This window comes from Megascapheus bottae, chromosome 16 (genome assembly GCF_031878675.1).
Source record: "Megascapheus bottae isolate mThoBot1 chromosome 16, mThoBot2.hap1, whole genome shotgun sequence".
NCBI lineage: Eukaryota > Metazoa > Chordata > Mammalia > Rodentia > Geomyidae > Megascapheus > Megascapheus bottae.
Genome location: NC_143524.1, coordinates 15,138,056 through 15,152,334, shown reverse-complemented (window position 1 = coordinate 15,152,334; position 14,279 = coordinate 15,138,056). Strand labels below are relative to the sequence as shown.

Sequence of the window (14,279 nt, the reverse complement as noted above, 5' to 3'; positions counted from 1 at the left end):
ATAGGAGAGATAGAAAACAGAAGTACAGGTTGAATAGCCTTTACCCAGAATGCTTGGGAAAATACAATGGTGATAATGACACAGTCAGAAGGAACATCAAAAAGAAGACATGCCAACTGCAGACCAGGCCACATGGGACTGAAGTAAGAATAGCAGCCACCACAAAACAGAGCTAAGTAGAATGGAAGAAAATACAATAGGAGTGATATATTAAGGTTAGAATTAAATATATGAGATCTTTCCTGTTTAGTGTCTATAAAATATATTTAGTTAAAAGGGCATAATGTTTGCCAAACAAGCTGATCCAAAACAACCACAGTGGTTACTCAGGCAAATCATTTGGCTTTAAAAAGAAAGAGTTCTGACACTTCAAATCTGGCACAGCACAGCAAATTAGTTTCCAAAAGAGATCCTTCTACTTTGGAACAACTGTACTGTATGTAGGGCATATTTTTTTTTCACCTATTGTTGGTATTACAAGAAGTAGGTCTCTAAAAGCCTTTCTCTTTATTAGGAAAGCAGAAATGAGAAGTATGAGTAGAAATGTGTCAGAACTAGCTGAGAGCTGGTCCCAGTATATGGAGAAGCTAGTCCATCATGAGGACAGATGGTCAAGCACTATAAGGACTGATCCTTTAACCAATGACTAATGGTACTGAGTCTCAGACCCCCACACTGAACTGATGGAAGTCATGTAAGAACAACATAAATTAGAATTATGAAAACCAAAACATGAGGCAATTGGCTGGTAGGAAAATAGGAACAGTGTGTCTACCAAATATCAGAATTATACACAAAAACAAGTTACTTCCAACTAAAAACAATACAATAAGTAGCCCCAAAGTAAATAAAACAAATAATGCCCAAAGGGGGGGGGGGGAGACAAATGAACACATGATCCTAAATCCAAAGGAAAAGAAAAAAAGATGAAGGGAGATGTAAAAGAAAGAAGACCCAGCACATCAAATTTCGACTTCTATTCAGTAGATAGTTAAGAACATAGACTAGTCACAGACTGAGATAAAATATTCACAACACATGTGTCTTATCCAGGCCTTGAGTCCAGAACATATAAATAATTAATAGAAATACAAACTAAAGTCCAAGGCCAGCTACCTGCTTCTAGAAGAGCTGAAAAAAAAATACATTGTTAATGCTGAAGAGGTGAAGAGTAACTAGCACTTTGATCCATTGCTCGAATCATTTTTGAGATAAATATCAAAATGAGATAATCATTTTGTCAAAAGATTGGCAGTTTGTATAAAACGTAAGCCATATGACCCAGTAATTGTATTGCTAAGTATTTAGCAAAGACATGAAAACATACATGTACAAAAATTATTATTGGAAATCTGTGGCTACACCTATAATCTAGCTACTTAGAAGGAAGCTGAGATCGGAGGATCACAGCTCAAAGCCAGCCCAGGCAGGAAAATCCATGAGACTCTCTTTTTTTTTTTTTGCCAGTCCTGGGCTTGAGCTCAGGGCCTGAGCACTGTCCTTGGACTTTCTCAAGGCTAGAGCTCTACCACTTGAGCCTCAGCACCACTTCCGGCTTTTTTCTATGTATGTGGTACCGAGGAATCGAACCCGGGTCTTCATGCATGCTAGGCAAGCACTTTAACCACTAGGCCAAACTCCCGGCCCCTCCATGAGACTCTTACCACCAATAAACTACTCAGGAAAAAAAAAAAAAAAACTGTAAGCGGCACTGTGGCTCAAGTGGTAGAATTCTGGCCTCGAGCAAAAGAAGCTCAGTAACAGAACCCTCGCTCAGAGATCAAGCCTTAGGACCAGCAAAGAAAAAGGAAAAAAAAGGTTAAAAGAAAATATCCACATTGAGACTGAAAACAATTTCAATAGGAGAATGGACAGACAATGGGGTATTCCTATACTATTATAGGAAATGTTTATATCCTATATTATTATGTAGATACTCCTATATTATTCAGCAGGAAAGAACCAACACTCACAAATCTCAGCAAAGTGTTACCAAAGTGGAGCATTAAAAAATACATATTGTGTGAATCCACAGATGTAAATTCTGAAACTGACATGTAATGTCAGAAGTCAGACCAGTGGAAAAGGTCATGGGAAAGGTGTCAGGTGGGAAACATCATAAAAGCCCTTTCTGGATTGTCCTGTCCCTAAGTTACTGTCAAAACCAACATTACACTTAGGATGTCAACTTTATTCTCTGTAAATTTTATCTCAGATTTTAAAAGCACAAGTTAAGGATTTTTAGGCCACCAGAATCTGAAAGACCATAACAAACTTGTACTAAATAATCAGTGAATGTGTTTTTCAGACTGAAGGAAAATTTATCACAGATTGAAGTGCAAAAATACAAGAAATAGTGATGAGCTATTGAAAGTATAAATTTCCAGAGTAAATAAGTGTGGCTATATAAAGCAAAGACAGTAATTATCTTCTAAGTTAGAATTCATGACTGCAGTGACCCAAACAGCAAAGGAAATTGCCCTGGCCAGTTGGGGTTATCTTTGGTCCATTGAAGACATTTCATACCCAGTAGACCTGTTGGACATCCCTCAGAAGGATGTGGCTAGGAAAGCAGCACACCACCATAGCAGCATCAACCATGCACCGCCAGAATAAGTCCCCCCTAGTTCACACCCTTGGCCCCATGCTGTTCCAAGCCTACTTCCTTCTTCCACCCAGTGTCAGGGAACAAATAATTGGTATGGTAACTACCTCACAAGTTCCATATGAGTCAATACTTTGATTGGCTCACACACACCTGTTAGCCCAGCTACACAGGAAGCACATAATATATATTGGAAGGATTGCTGGGCCACCACAAGCAAATAGTGAGACTTCACCTCATTAAGCAGTCTGAGTGCGTTGGGTGCATCTTTAATCACATGTATGGGAGGCCACAGGCAGAACAACTGTAACCTGAGGCTGACGCCAGGCAAAACAGGAGACCTTACCTTGATTATAATAGCAAAAGGGCTGGAGTTGTGGCTCAAGTGGTAAAAAGCCTGCTTAGCAAGGAGACTATAAAACCACAGACCTAACAAAAGGAGAAAAAAAAAAAGACAATCTTTTTTTTTTAATAGTCCCATGGGCAGAAAGCCCCACAGAGGGCCAGACAACCAGATATACAACACTCAGAAGTTCAAATCCTTGGGGACAGGAGTTTGGCCTAGTGGTCGAGTGCCTAGCATGCATGAAGCCCTAGGTTTGATTCCTAAAGGCTCTAGCCTTTAGGAAAGCCTGGGGACAGTACTCAGGCCCTGAGTTCAAGCCCCAGGACTGACCAAAAAAAAAAAAAAACAGAAAGTTAATTCCCTGGCTTCCTACTAGGTATTTGTAGTTTATTTACAGTCACCTTGTCCAGGTATGGCTTATCAACCACTCATTTTTACCATAAGCTGTATTGCTGGCTACCAGCTAACATTTCCCTGCTGGGATTGCAGAAAAGAAGAGCTATTAATGCAACATTGATTTTCATAGTAGGCTCACAAAATAAGTTCCATGACCCTGTGTTAATAACTTTAATACAGAACTCAGACAGCAGGATATAACTGCCATTAAAACAGATTGTTGGGTCCTGCTGACCCTTCTTTCACATACACTCATCTGGTGTTAGTGCACTTGAGAATCTGCACTCACGGTAAGTTTCCAGGTGATACTGTTAGTCTGAGAATACACTGTGACACCAGTGCCTCAGCAAATGGCAACAATGATAGAAGTGCTGCTTTCCCATTTACCATTCACAGAATACCGAAGATCTCCACATTCTCTTGGCTTCAACTGTTAAACTGATCATTATTATATATTTTTCCAGTATCATCAGTGATCTCTTTGGGGAGTTGGAGTCTTCCTTGCTGCTATCACCAACTGTCAGCAGATACACTAATTAGATTCCATTTTTGGCTTAGATTAATAAACACCATGTACGCAAAACAGTCTCCACATCTGCTGCCAGATTGCTACATCGTCCTGTTTGGCCAGGCAGGCTGGTGCAGTAGTTCTCCCACTATGTCCCCACTTCCATGGGTGCAGGTTCAGACACTACTTCATGCTGAACATTCAGCAGCCAGCCAATTTGGTCAGAACCAGTTACCAGCCCACATTGTTTGATCACACACCCAGCCCCTACTGGTGCTGCTATTCTGCAGTGCTGTCCTTTAGATTTAGCTAGATAGGTCATTCCCACTCATATAACTCAGTAGGTGACTTGTGTCCTTGCCTTTCCCTGACGATAGCAGAGAACAGCATACAGGACTCAGCCATATGGCTTTCCATGTTTCTCTACAGGCCCCATAACTGCGTGGCAACTGATCCTCGAGGCTATTTTCTTCTCTCCCAAGTGATACCTTGGGGTAAAGGACCAAGTCCATAAGAATGAAATGTGGGAACAATGTGGCTTAAAGTCTCAAGTTTCTAACAGTCTGAAAGAACTAGAATCCAGGTGTCAGCAGGAGACAAGAAACATCACACCTGGGAAATCCTTTCTGAAATCCTGGAAAAGAATCCAGTACCATGGATCAAATTAAAGACAGAATATCAAGAACTAAAGGCAGGGGATTTTAACAGTCAAATTAAGAAACAAGGGGAAAAGTATGAGTGGAACATGCAAAATCTTTGGTACCCTATTTAAGAGACCAACTGAAGCATTATGAGCATAGAAGAAAGAGAAGCGATACAGGCTAAAGGGAATAAAAGTATAAATCCAATAAAATAGACAAAATTTCCCACAGTTTGAGAAAGAAGCAGTCATTCAGATTCAGGAGGCTTTTAGGATACTCAAGAGATCAAAGATAACTATCAAAGATAGTTAAAATAATAATGAGTGCAGAGCCAGTAGTTTGGCCTAGTGATAGAGTGCTTGCCTGGCATGCACGAAGACCTGGGTTCAATTCCTTGGTACCACATACATAGAAAAAAATCCAGAAATGGTGCTGTGGCTCAAGTGGTAGAGTGCTGGCCTTGAAGAAAAGGTTCAAGGCCAGCACTCAGACCCTGAGTTCAGCCCAGGACTGGCAAAATAATAATAATAATAATAGTAATAATAATAATGAGTGCAGAACAAAGAATGTTTAAAATTGCAGGAGAAACACTAAGTCAAATAAAGTTTAAAAGCCATTTGAGTAACAGATTTGTCAGCAGATACTTAAAACACAGGGAGATTTTGGAATGATTACTTTTAGGTAAGTCCTGGGGCTTGAACTGAGGTCCTGGACATTGTCCCTGTGTTTTTGTGCTCAAGGCTAGTACTCTTCCACTTGAGCCAAGCTTCATTTGCAGCTTTTTTGGAGGCTAATTGGAAATATGAAGAGACTTGCAGACTTTCCTGACCAGCTGGCTTCAAACTGTGATCCTCAGATTTCAGCCTCTTGAATAGGATTACAGACATGAGCTACCAGCACCCAGCAGAATGAAGGACAAATAACAATCATGATAAAAACGAAAATAATTATTGCCACTAAAGCAGTACTACAGAAAGAATACACAGTTTTACATACAAAAGAGGAAGTGAAAGTAAGAAAGTCTCACCAGAGAGCAGATAAGTAAATGGGAGCAGGAAAGAAAGACAACAAAAAGTCTCACAAACAGCAAAAAGGCAGGAGTTACTGCATATTTTTCAGTAATACTGAATATCAGTCATCTCAGTTCTCCAAAAGACACAATAGCAAGTTTAAATTAGTCATATGTTGCTTACTAGAAATACAGCTGACTGGCAAAAATCTTGGCTTTACAGTAAAAGGGTGAACAGGATCTACCAACTAAATGGATCCCAAAAGCAAAAAGAGGAACTAAACCAATACCTGATAAAGTAGAAGATCCTGGTTTGAGGCCATCTAGTCAGAAAAGTTCATAAGACTCCCCGGTGTACCAGTATTAGGCATATATCTGAGGGAATGTAAATCTATATACGGTATTCCAACATCTGCATATCCATACTTACTGCAGCTAGGGTTTATTGCCAGTCTAGAATCATCTGAGATGCCAAACACCAATGAATAAATAGTTTATTATATATATATATATATATATGCACATATATACACACATGCCCATACACAGCATGGAATACTAGATGTAAAGAAAAATGAAATTATGTCATTTTCAGGAAATTGGATGAAAATGGAGATGATCATATTGTGTAAGATAAGCCAGTCATGGAAAGCCAAATGGCCCATGTTCTTAACTATCTGTGAAGTCCAGATCTGGATGGTAATGCAGTCTTTAAGTACCATTTTCTCCTAAAAGGAAATGGATTCCTTGGAAAAAAGCTACTGCTAAGTCTAAGAAAGTCAAGAGGCTCCCGGAAACAACAAAGGTTGTGTCAAAAGAAAAGTCCCTTCGCTCTTGCTTTCCAGTCTCTTAGTGCACATATTCACAGAACTGAAGCCTACACAAAAAGAAAAAAATACAGTTTTCTGCATTACAGCCACAAGACCATGGTGCAAATTATAAAATGGATTTGGACTTGAAAGAGATTAACCTGCTAATTACCATAATGGGCATTCATTCATCTATTCAGGAGATGCTTAGTAGAGGCTTAGTCTGCCATTTACTTTTAAGTGAGATAAGTCAGTGAAGAAAAATTGAAACAGGTTTGTGGACTCATGTGGACAGAGAAGAAAGACATATCACCTACAGAGAGAGGAGTAATGCCTAAAATGACAGCCTGTCTGGGAGCACTGGCAAAACCAGGGGATAATTTTGGAAAGATTCCAGACCCCCTGTCATTGTGTGACCTACAAAGAGGGAAAAATAAAGATACTTAAAGAACTGGAAAAGGCTCACTTCCTAACACAAAGGAACTTCTGTACAGGAAGATTATCTGAGACATACAATTTGCCAAGCAAAGTGATAAACAGGGATGCAAGCATTGCCTATGAAAATAATAGTTTGTAAATGTTAAAAGAAGTGTCTGGCTGGGCACCTGTGTCTTGCACCTGCAATCCTAGCTACTTAGGAGGCTGAGATCTGAGGATTGAGGTTCAAAGCCAGCCTGCACACAAAAGTCCATGAGACTCTTATCTAGTTAACCACCAGAAAACTGGAAGTGACACTATGGCTCAAAATGGTAGAGCACTAACTAGCCTTGAGCTGAAGAGCTCAGGGACAGCACCCAGGCCTAGAGTTCAAGCCCCATGATTGACAGATGGAAGGAAGGACAGGGGATTTTAACAGTCAAATGAAGGAAGGAAGGAAACCTAATGTTGAATTTCTTTTTAAGCCAGGTACTGCTGGTTCATGCCTGTAATCCTAGCAACTCAGGAGGCTAAGATCCGAGGATTGTAGACAGGAAACTTTATTCAGACTCTTAATTCAACAAAAAGCCAGAAGTGAATGTTTAATTCAACTGGTAAGCACTAGCCTTGAGCAGAAAGCTCAAGGTGCAAGGCCCTACATTCAGGTCCCAGCAGTTCTCTCCCTACCCCACCACATAGATACACACACACATACACCCCTACACAAATATTCTGACTTCAAACCATGATCCTCCAATTTCAGACTCCTGAGTATCTAGAATTTCAGATGAGAACCACCAGCATCCCTCAATATGTATAGCTCGTCCTAAGCAATGGTCTCCTTGGAATCATATGCTCACAGACACCAAAGGTCTTCTATACAGTGAAAATGAGGATGGGAGCAGGCTTTTCTTCGTGTAACTTTTTTTACTTCCATGTTTTTTTTTTCTGGTTTTGGGACTTGAACTGTGGGCATGGATATTATCCCTGAGCTCTTCAGTTTGAGGCTTCAGCTCTACCCCTTGAGCCTCAGCTCCACTTCCAATTTCCTGGTGGTTAATTGGAAATAAGAATCTCACAGACTTTAGTACCTGCACTGACTTTGAACCATGATCCTCAGATCTCAGTCTCCCGAGTAGCTAGGATTACAGGCGTGAGCCACCACTCCCAGCTTACTTCCAGATTTTTGGAATGTGAGTTACCTGTTCAAAAAGTTAGAAAATACTAAATAAAACAAGCACATTGGCATAGACATGTTTCTACTATTTAGTGGTCTTGGTTGGGCACGGTACTTAACGTGTTTTGTTTATTAAAATGAGCAGGTAAAGGGCTGGGAGCAGCCAGGTGATGGTTGCTACTCAGGAGGCCGAGATCTGAGGATCGAGGGGACTAAAAATCCATGAAACCCTTATCACCAGTTAACCACCAGAAAACGGGAAGTGGCACTGTAGCACAAGAGGCAGAGCACTGGCCTTGAACTGAAGAGCTCAGAATTCAAGCCCCATGACCAACAAACAAATAAAACTTAGGGGTTTGGAATGTTACCTAGTGGTAGATTGCTTGCCTAGCATGCATGAAGCCCTGGGTTTGATTCCTCAGTACCGTCCATATGCACAGAAAGCTGGAAGTGGTACTGTGGCTCAAGTGGTAGAGTGCTAGCATTGAGAAAGTTCAAGGACAGTTCCTAGGCCCTGAGTTTCAGCCCTAGAACTGCCCCCACCAAAAAAGTGCAAACAGTATTGCCAAGGCCAGAGAGGCATTATCAAGAACCCAAACATAGTATTTATAAACACATTTCCATTTCATAAATACTCAGGTAAATGGTAGTGAACTGTGTGTGTGTTACTGTTCTTAATCTGAGCATTTTAGTATATTACTAGACAGATACCAGGTTTAGCTGACCATTCCTTTGCAGAACCAGACATCCTGGGTCCTTTCCAGCATGGCAGCCCTCTACTGGAGAGTGAAAGGCCAAGGCAAGAAAGCAATTGACTGCCTCCGCCAGGCCCTCCATTACGCACCACACCAAATGAAGGTAAGTGGAACTCCGAATGGAGCAGCTGTCATCCATGTCCTTTCTATTGCCCAGGCATTTATTGTGAGGTTTCCACTAGGCTTCCTCACACGCAGCCAGTAATGGAGGTGGTGCAGGGATAGAATGGGGCAGAGGGCCACAGCAAGCCTGGAAACGTCCCCACTAGCACACTCCCCTCACCTCAGCAAATTGACAGGTGACAAAGGTATTAGAATCACATCACTAGGACCTCTTCCATCGTAGTTCAACATTGTACATGGAACACACCAGCTAAACAGGCAGCCACCTGGAACCCTCTCTGGGAATTACTTTATCCCTATGGCGCCTCTTTATGCCCTTCAATGGAGCTTGTGTTCACTAAGACAGATGCAAATTTACCTTTCTGTGTGTGTATATGTATATGCATATACTTACATGTGCATATATATGCTTATTTTGTATGCATGTATACACACACATGCTGCGCACACACACACACATAAATCCAGACCTTGCACTTCCGAAAAAGCCTGCATACATCTTGTCAGAAGTATGTGAAAACAGCAGAGGCGCACAGGCTTCCCTGGGAGGAGCTTCTTTCTAATGAGCTCTTCTTCTTACTAGCTATGGGACCAGTTACTAACCCCCCCCCCCCGAACTGGTCTCATCTAAGGACATGCACTATGTGGGTGCCCAGCAAGGACCAAAGTGGATCCCTTATTTCTGTGTCTCCTATAGACTCGTCATATGTGGGCGATAGCCAGAGGTTAATCAGGTCACGTGTTTAAAGGGAAAGTAACTTGAGATGCCAAGAGTGTTGTTTGTTCAATCTGTCACTGTGGATTACTGGCTCTGAAGCAATAAAGAAAGACCAAGACTGTCAGGCCCAGCAGACTTTTTGTAAAAGGCCAGTTAGACATTTAGGATCTGTGAGTATAGCATCTGTTGCAGCTACTTGCTTCTTCCATTATAATATTACATGTAGTGTTGTAGAATTACATGGTAGTTTGAAGAAACACATAAAGGAAAACAAGAATGTGTTGTAACAGAACTTTAGGAGAACAGACATTAGGCTAGATGTGGCCTGTGACAGAATTTTTTCCAGCTGTTCCAGGCAGTACAGTGAACCGTGCAGAAATACTTCAGCCAATCCGTGGTTTCGCAGAGCTCACACCAGAATAACTCAACTGCACTCTCGGGGGTGTATTTCCATTGATGCATTTGCTTCATTGGTATTTTGGGCAAGACTCTGTCAGTGGGAGGAGTCATTGATTTTGTACTTTGGTCTCCTGTCACAAAACAGCAGCCGACTGGCACTGTGGATTTTATACCCTGTCATTTACCAGGAAACCGTAGCGGCATTCTTTCCAATCAGAACAATCCACGATGAAAGTGCAATATTCCCTTTCTCCATTCTCCTGCTCCCCACAGGATGTGCCCCTGATCAGCCTGGCCAACATCCTGCACAATGCCAAACTCTGGAATGACGCCGTCATCGTGGCCACCATGGCGGTAGAGATCGCGCCGCACTTTGCTGTGAACCACTTCACACTGGGCAATGTCTACGTGGCCATGGTGAGATGGGGCCGCTGCCGCCGCTGCCACCTCACCAACTGCTGTGGCACCATTGAATGTTGTTGGTTCTTTATGTCTTTGATGATGTCATTGTCCCTAAATTGTATGGCTAAAATTCACCAGCTTCATCTATGAAGGGTAAAATTTTATGGATAAGAGGTTTGAGATCCTTTTTGCTTACCAAGACAAAAGTGCATCCTGAGTATTGGTAAGCATGTGGGTCCTCAGAATGAGTTTCACACTGGTGTTAGAATCAGACTTATCTACAATTGTCTGGAGATATGGCCTGTTCCAGAGACCCTCCTTAGACATTTCATGCCGACTCCTGTGCTTCTGGGTTGGGTATATCCTTCTCTTCCTGTGTTTTTATATTGTCTTGTTTAAGTATTGTCTTTCTGTCTAGACTGCAAGTTCCTCATGGATCAGACTCCTTCTCTTCTCCCTGTTCCCAGCCCCTCTTAGTGGTGGGCATATTGCTCATCAATTGCTTAATGATGATGTAATCCTAGGAGTTTCTTGGATTCCCTTTTCAGAGAAGATGGCAAAGCTATCATCCAGATCCCTATTCGGTTTAGAAGCAAGGCCTGGTTTCAGAGCTTAGAATCAGAGGAGCCCCTAAAAGCTGCCATCATGAAATATAACATAAGAATCATGCCATTCCCTTGCATCTGAGATGTGGTGTCACACCTGAGGCTCAGACCAAGCCACTGTCACTAAGCTAAAAGACTGAGCAGCCCTAGGCTATAAGCCCAAGTTTCATCTTTGACTTTTGAGGTCGGAAGTCAAGCCTGACCAGACTGATGTTGCTGAATGTATAGATTTCCCTCTCAATTTTTATACCTAAAAATTGAAGAATCATTTTATCCCCAGTAAATATGAAATTTGCTGCCATCGGTGACTAGTTCTGTCTCATACTAAGGTAAACACAGTTGCTTAACCAGCTGGCTAAGGTTCTTTACTTAGCTAAGTAAAAGATGAAGGCTTTTAGTGTCACAGTGTGGAGGCAAACCACATTGATAATCCTAAATGTTAGGGAGAAAAAAGAGAAAACCTTGGAAGTTTACAAGCCTAGTTGTATTTACTTCCATCCTTCCAGCTACAGTAGAAAATCTAGGCAGATGCATAGCAAACATTTGCTGTGCATTCCCAGTGGTTTCTAGGAGGCATGAGCAGAAGCACTCCCAGGTACTGAGCACCCTCCTGGCACACTGCAGGAACTCAGTGATGACAGTGCATGTGACTCCACTGTACTCCTGTGGCTGGCCCTGACCTGCACCAGCTGGTTTCCAGTTGCTCCCTGGCCTTAGCCATCTTCCTGTTTGTGTTGTTATTCATTGGGAGGTATGGGGAGGGGGAGGGGAGGAGCACTGTGTACTGTCTCTTCCCCGGCCTGAGCGCTCTCTGTGAATTTGGGTCATTTGAAACATGCTGCATCTTGATATCAATACAGAGGTGGCAGTATATGTTTAATCTGGTGGTGCCATCCCTCTCACATTGTCTTCTCTCCCCACAGGAAGAGTTTGAAAAGGCACTGGTGTGGTATGAGTCCACATTGAAGCTGCAGCCAGAGTTTGTCCCAGCCAAGAACCGGATCCAGACCATCCAGTGTCACCTGATGCTGAAGAAGGGGCGACGCTCTCCATAGTGCCCCTTCCTCCTCTGTCCCCTCCACCCAGTCTCAGCAACAATCAGAGCAGGACCCAATCATTGTCAGAATCTCCTCTAATGAACCAAGGAAGACTTAAAACAGGACCTTTACAAAAGTATGTGGTTTGGCTTGATTTTGAGTTCCTTCTTCCCCCTGCCAACCTCAGAAGAGGAATCTTCGGAAACACAGATTTCTTCAAAGGAAAATGCAGCTTAAAAGTACTGTGTAAATACTGAGCCAAGACACATCTGGAGCTCTGCTCTGTCTCCCAGACCTCCAAAGCCACTAGGGCTTCTCATTGTGGTGCACAAAGCCTCCTCTCCAGAGGCCCAGCCACGCTGCACCTTCTCTGCTTCTGTCCTAGGCTCTGTCATGCCACTCGGCCGTTGGTGAAAGGCAGGGTCCATGCTCTCCCCTCCCCTAGCCATCCTCACCTGTCCATTCCATGCTGCTATGTTACATTCTCAGAGGTAGTTTGCAGGGGAGAAAGGGGAATGATTTTTAAAAGTATTTACAACAGAAACCCTTAGGATCACCTGACCTTCGTAAGTTATTTTTGTTGGGGAGGGTGGGGGGCTGAGCCAGGGGAGTCAGCGGCGTGCAACATCTTTACCATTTGTACTTTAATTACCAATCAAAAGAACCCAATGCGTTGAAATCTTATAACAGGTTTTATATATATAGAATATGTATATTTGAAACCCTCTACAGGCTGAGTCTATGTTTTACTAATTCTCTGTTCACTGTGTTACCCATCTTGAAATAAGGTGCGACTGTTGGCTCCCTTTCTGAGACCACCACAGCTAGCTCCTCGGGAGAGCGTGCAGAGCCAGGGTTGAGTGTCTGCATACAATGCCTTTACCTCTGGTCCCAGTGGAATCAAAATTCCAGCATTTTGGAATCTTCAAGGGCACATAATGAACACAAAAATAAAAATTGTTTATGAGCAAGGCAGGTCTGGACTGTGATGTGATTTTCATTTAGAGCCAGGCTGATGGCATGGCTGTGAAACCCTCATCTGCTTAAGTCCAAAGTGGTCTTTATCTGCTTTTCCACAGCCATCACTGCACTTTAGGGTAGGTAAACGTAGTGGTGGGACACATGTGACAGAAAGATGCAGGTCTTCAGAGTTTGGTCCATAATTTGGCCTTCCAAAAGAGGAGGAATAACCTGACCCCACACACACACACACACACACAGCTCCCCAGGTAAGTGCTGGGGCTCACTCCATCCAAGCCTCCTCCAGATCCCCGGGGCGGGGGGAGAATCGGGCCTGTGTTAAGGGGAGGATTCCCTTTGGGAAGTGTTCCAGTAAGGAACACAGATTGCACCAGCTCCCTCACAGAGACTGGTTGGCTCTGGCTCACATGCAGCTCAGCAACCTCCTTCCAAAGTATGCAGCTGGAGTCCCACATTAGCCACAGACTTACTTCTGGCTTTTTTTTTTTGAGGGGGGGCATGGTTCATTGGAGACCAGAGTTTCATGGGTTTTACTGCTCAGGCTGGCTTTGAACCATGATCCTCAGATCTGACTCCCGAATAGCTAGCATCACAGGCAAGAGCCATCCATAGTTGGTTCCAGTTGGATTCATAGAAAAGGAGTTTGAGCTTGGAACACATGTGAATCTGCCCATGTGAAAGGAAGGGGGAAGAATTTGGCATTTCTTTGAAATTACTAGAGCTTGTTTCTATGCCTCTACTACTCCTCACCTCAAATGCTGTTCCATGTTAGGTGTATGTGATGGGGGGGGGGAGTGTCAAGGGGAAGCTGCACTGTAGCCCACTGCTGATACAAGGTGGGAGCCAATACCAACAGACCAGGATGCTATCTTCCCTGTCCCACCTGGCAGCTTCCTGCCCAGTTGCCCACATCCCAGAGCTCTCTAGGGCATTTATTCACTAAAAGTCTGAACTAGACTTAACACTGGTGCCAACTTGATATAAATGGATGGTGCCCTCCAGCTCTCAGGGATGGGGGACAAATAGTGAATGTCCTCATGTCTAAGGAGGTCTGGAAGTTTCCAGAAGGGGCCCAGAGTTTGAACTGATAAAGAAAACCTGCTATTGTCAGCAGAATTAGCCCAACCCTGCCATTATCAGAACTGGATATTGCTAGAACCAGCTTGCGGGTAATTTTCATGAAACTAAACCAGAACTCAAAATACCTGTGCTGTACCTGATGAAAGGACTTTGTGCCTGTTAGTCGGGGATCAGAGTTTGGAATAGAAACTCCTGCGGGCCTACTGCCAGCCATGAATAAATCCAAGTTCAGTGTCTCCCAGTGACACTTGGCTTCCTGTCTGTCAGTCTG

General features: G+C 43.0%; 1 protein-coding gene across 1 annotated transcript in view; it reads left to right on the top strand.

Moving 5' to 3' along the window:
• Positions 1–12,922, top strand: part of Ttc17 (tetratricopeptide repeat domain 17) — an 80,126-nt gene extending 67,204 nt beyond the window's left edge. The window contains exons 23-25 of the mRNA XM_090347866.1: positions 8,647–8,766; positions 10,177–10,320; positions 11,834–12,922. Coding sequence (XP_090203992.1) covers positions 8,647–8,766; positions 10,177–10,320; positions 11,834–11,965 — 396 coding nt within the window. The 3' untranslated portion in view covers positions 11,966–12,922. The remainder of the gene's footprint in view (positions 1–8,646; positions 8,767–10,176; positions 10,321–11,833) is intronic.
• Positions 12,923–14,279: the final 1,357 nt, after the last annotated feature.